The 988-nt window shown below is 69.0% G+C and overlaps 1 protein-coding gene across 1 annotated transcript in view; it reads right to left on the reverse strand.

Annotated features, from left to right (window-relative positions):
• C1QL1 (complement C1q like 1) overlaps positions 1 to 988 on the reverse strand; it is a 5,727-nt gene extending 4,739 nt beyond the window's left edge. Inside the window, exon 1 of the mRNA XM_010724467.2 lies at positions 834 to 988. Within this exon, the coding sequence (XP_010722769.1) occupies positions 834 to 988 (155 nt within the window). The remainder of the gene's footprint in view (positions 1 to 833) is intronic.

The raw sequence follows: 988 nt of genomic DNA on the forward strand, positions 1-988 counted from the left end.
CCCGGCCACGCCCACGCCCGCTGTGACCACGCCCACTGCTGGTGTAGACACGCCCGAGCACTCCTTGGCCACGCCCCCTCCGTCGGGAGACACGCCCACTTCGCACAGACCACGCCCCATTCACGCAATGATTCGCCCCCAGCGCCGCCCGGGGAGCGCAGAGCCACGCCCCCAATCTGGCCACGCCCCCAGTCGGCGCGGCCATGGGGTGCAGCCCCGGGGACACCCACGGGGCACGAGGGGTCAGAAGCACCGCCACCTCGTGTCCCCTCTGTGTCCCCGGTGGGGCCAGGGGTGGCTCAGCCCGAGGCACTGCTCCCTGGGTTTGTCACCTGTGTCCCTGCTGGCCCGGGGAGGGGATCCCTGTGACATTTGGGGGCTTTCGGTCACACCCCATGGGGACACACATGTCACACGGAGGCACGTGGTTGGACAGTAAGGGGACACATGCGGCACATGGGGGACATGCAGTCACACACCAAGGGGACAAATGTCAGCCCCAAGCTCAGGGCCAACCCTATACCCCCAGAGTGCCCCATAGCTCCCACCCCATAGGACACCCCAATGGACTCTGTCCCCAGATTGTCCCCACTGACCCAGCTGGGACCACCGGAGACGGGGTGCAGGACCACATCTGCACCCCAGTGCAGCCCATGGGGCGGCAGTGCCGCACTGCCCCTCCATGGCCACCATCACTCCACGTCCCCAGCACGTCCCCATCACCCCAACCCTCCCAGCCCCACACACGCACCGCGCTGTGACCCACAAGGGCTGTCGCTGCTGGTGGTAGCGGGGCTGAGCACACCGTCCCCACCAATGCCACCCCCACGCACATGGCACTGACGGTGATGGCGGGGACGAAGCCCTGTGGCACACCCCGCTCTGTGCCCGGGGCTTTGGTGGCCGCGCTCCGCCGCGTGTCACCCCGCGTTCCGCAGCCGAGGACCGGGGGCTGCGGGGCCGAGCGCCCGCTTGTCACAGCCGGCAT

Source organism: Meleagris gallopavo, chromosome 29 (assembly GCF_000146605.3).
Source record: "Meleagris gallopavo isolate NT-WF06-2002-E0010 breed Aviagen turkey brand Nicholas breeding stock chromosome 29, Turkey_5.1, whole genome shotgun sequence".
In the NCBI taxonomy this organism is placed as follows: Eukaryota; Metazoa; Chordata; class Aves; order Galliformes; family Phasianidae; genus Meleagris; species Meleagris gallopavo.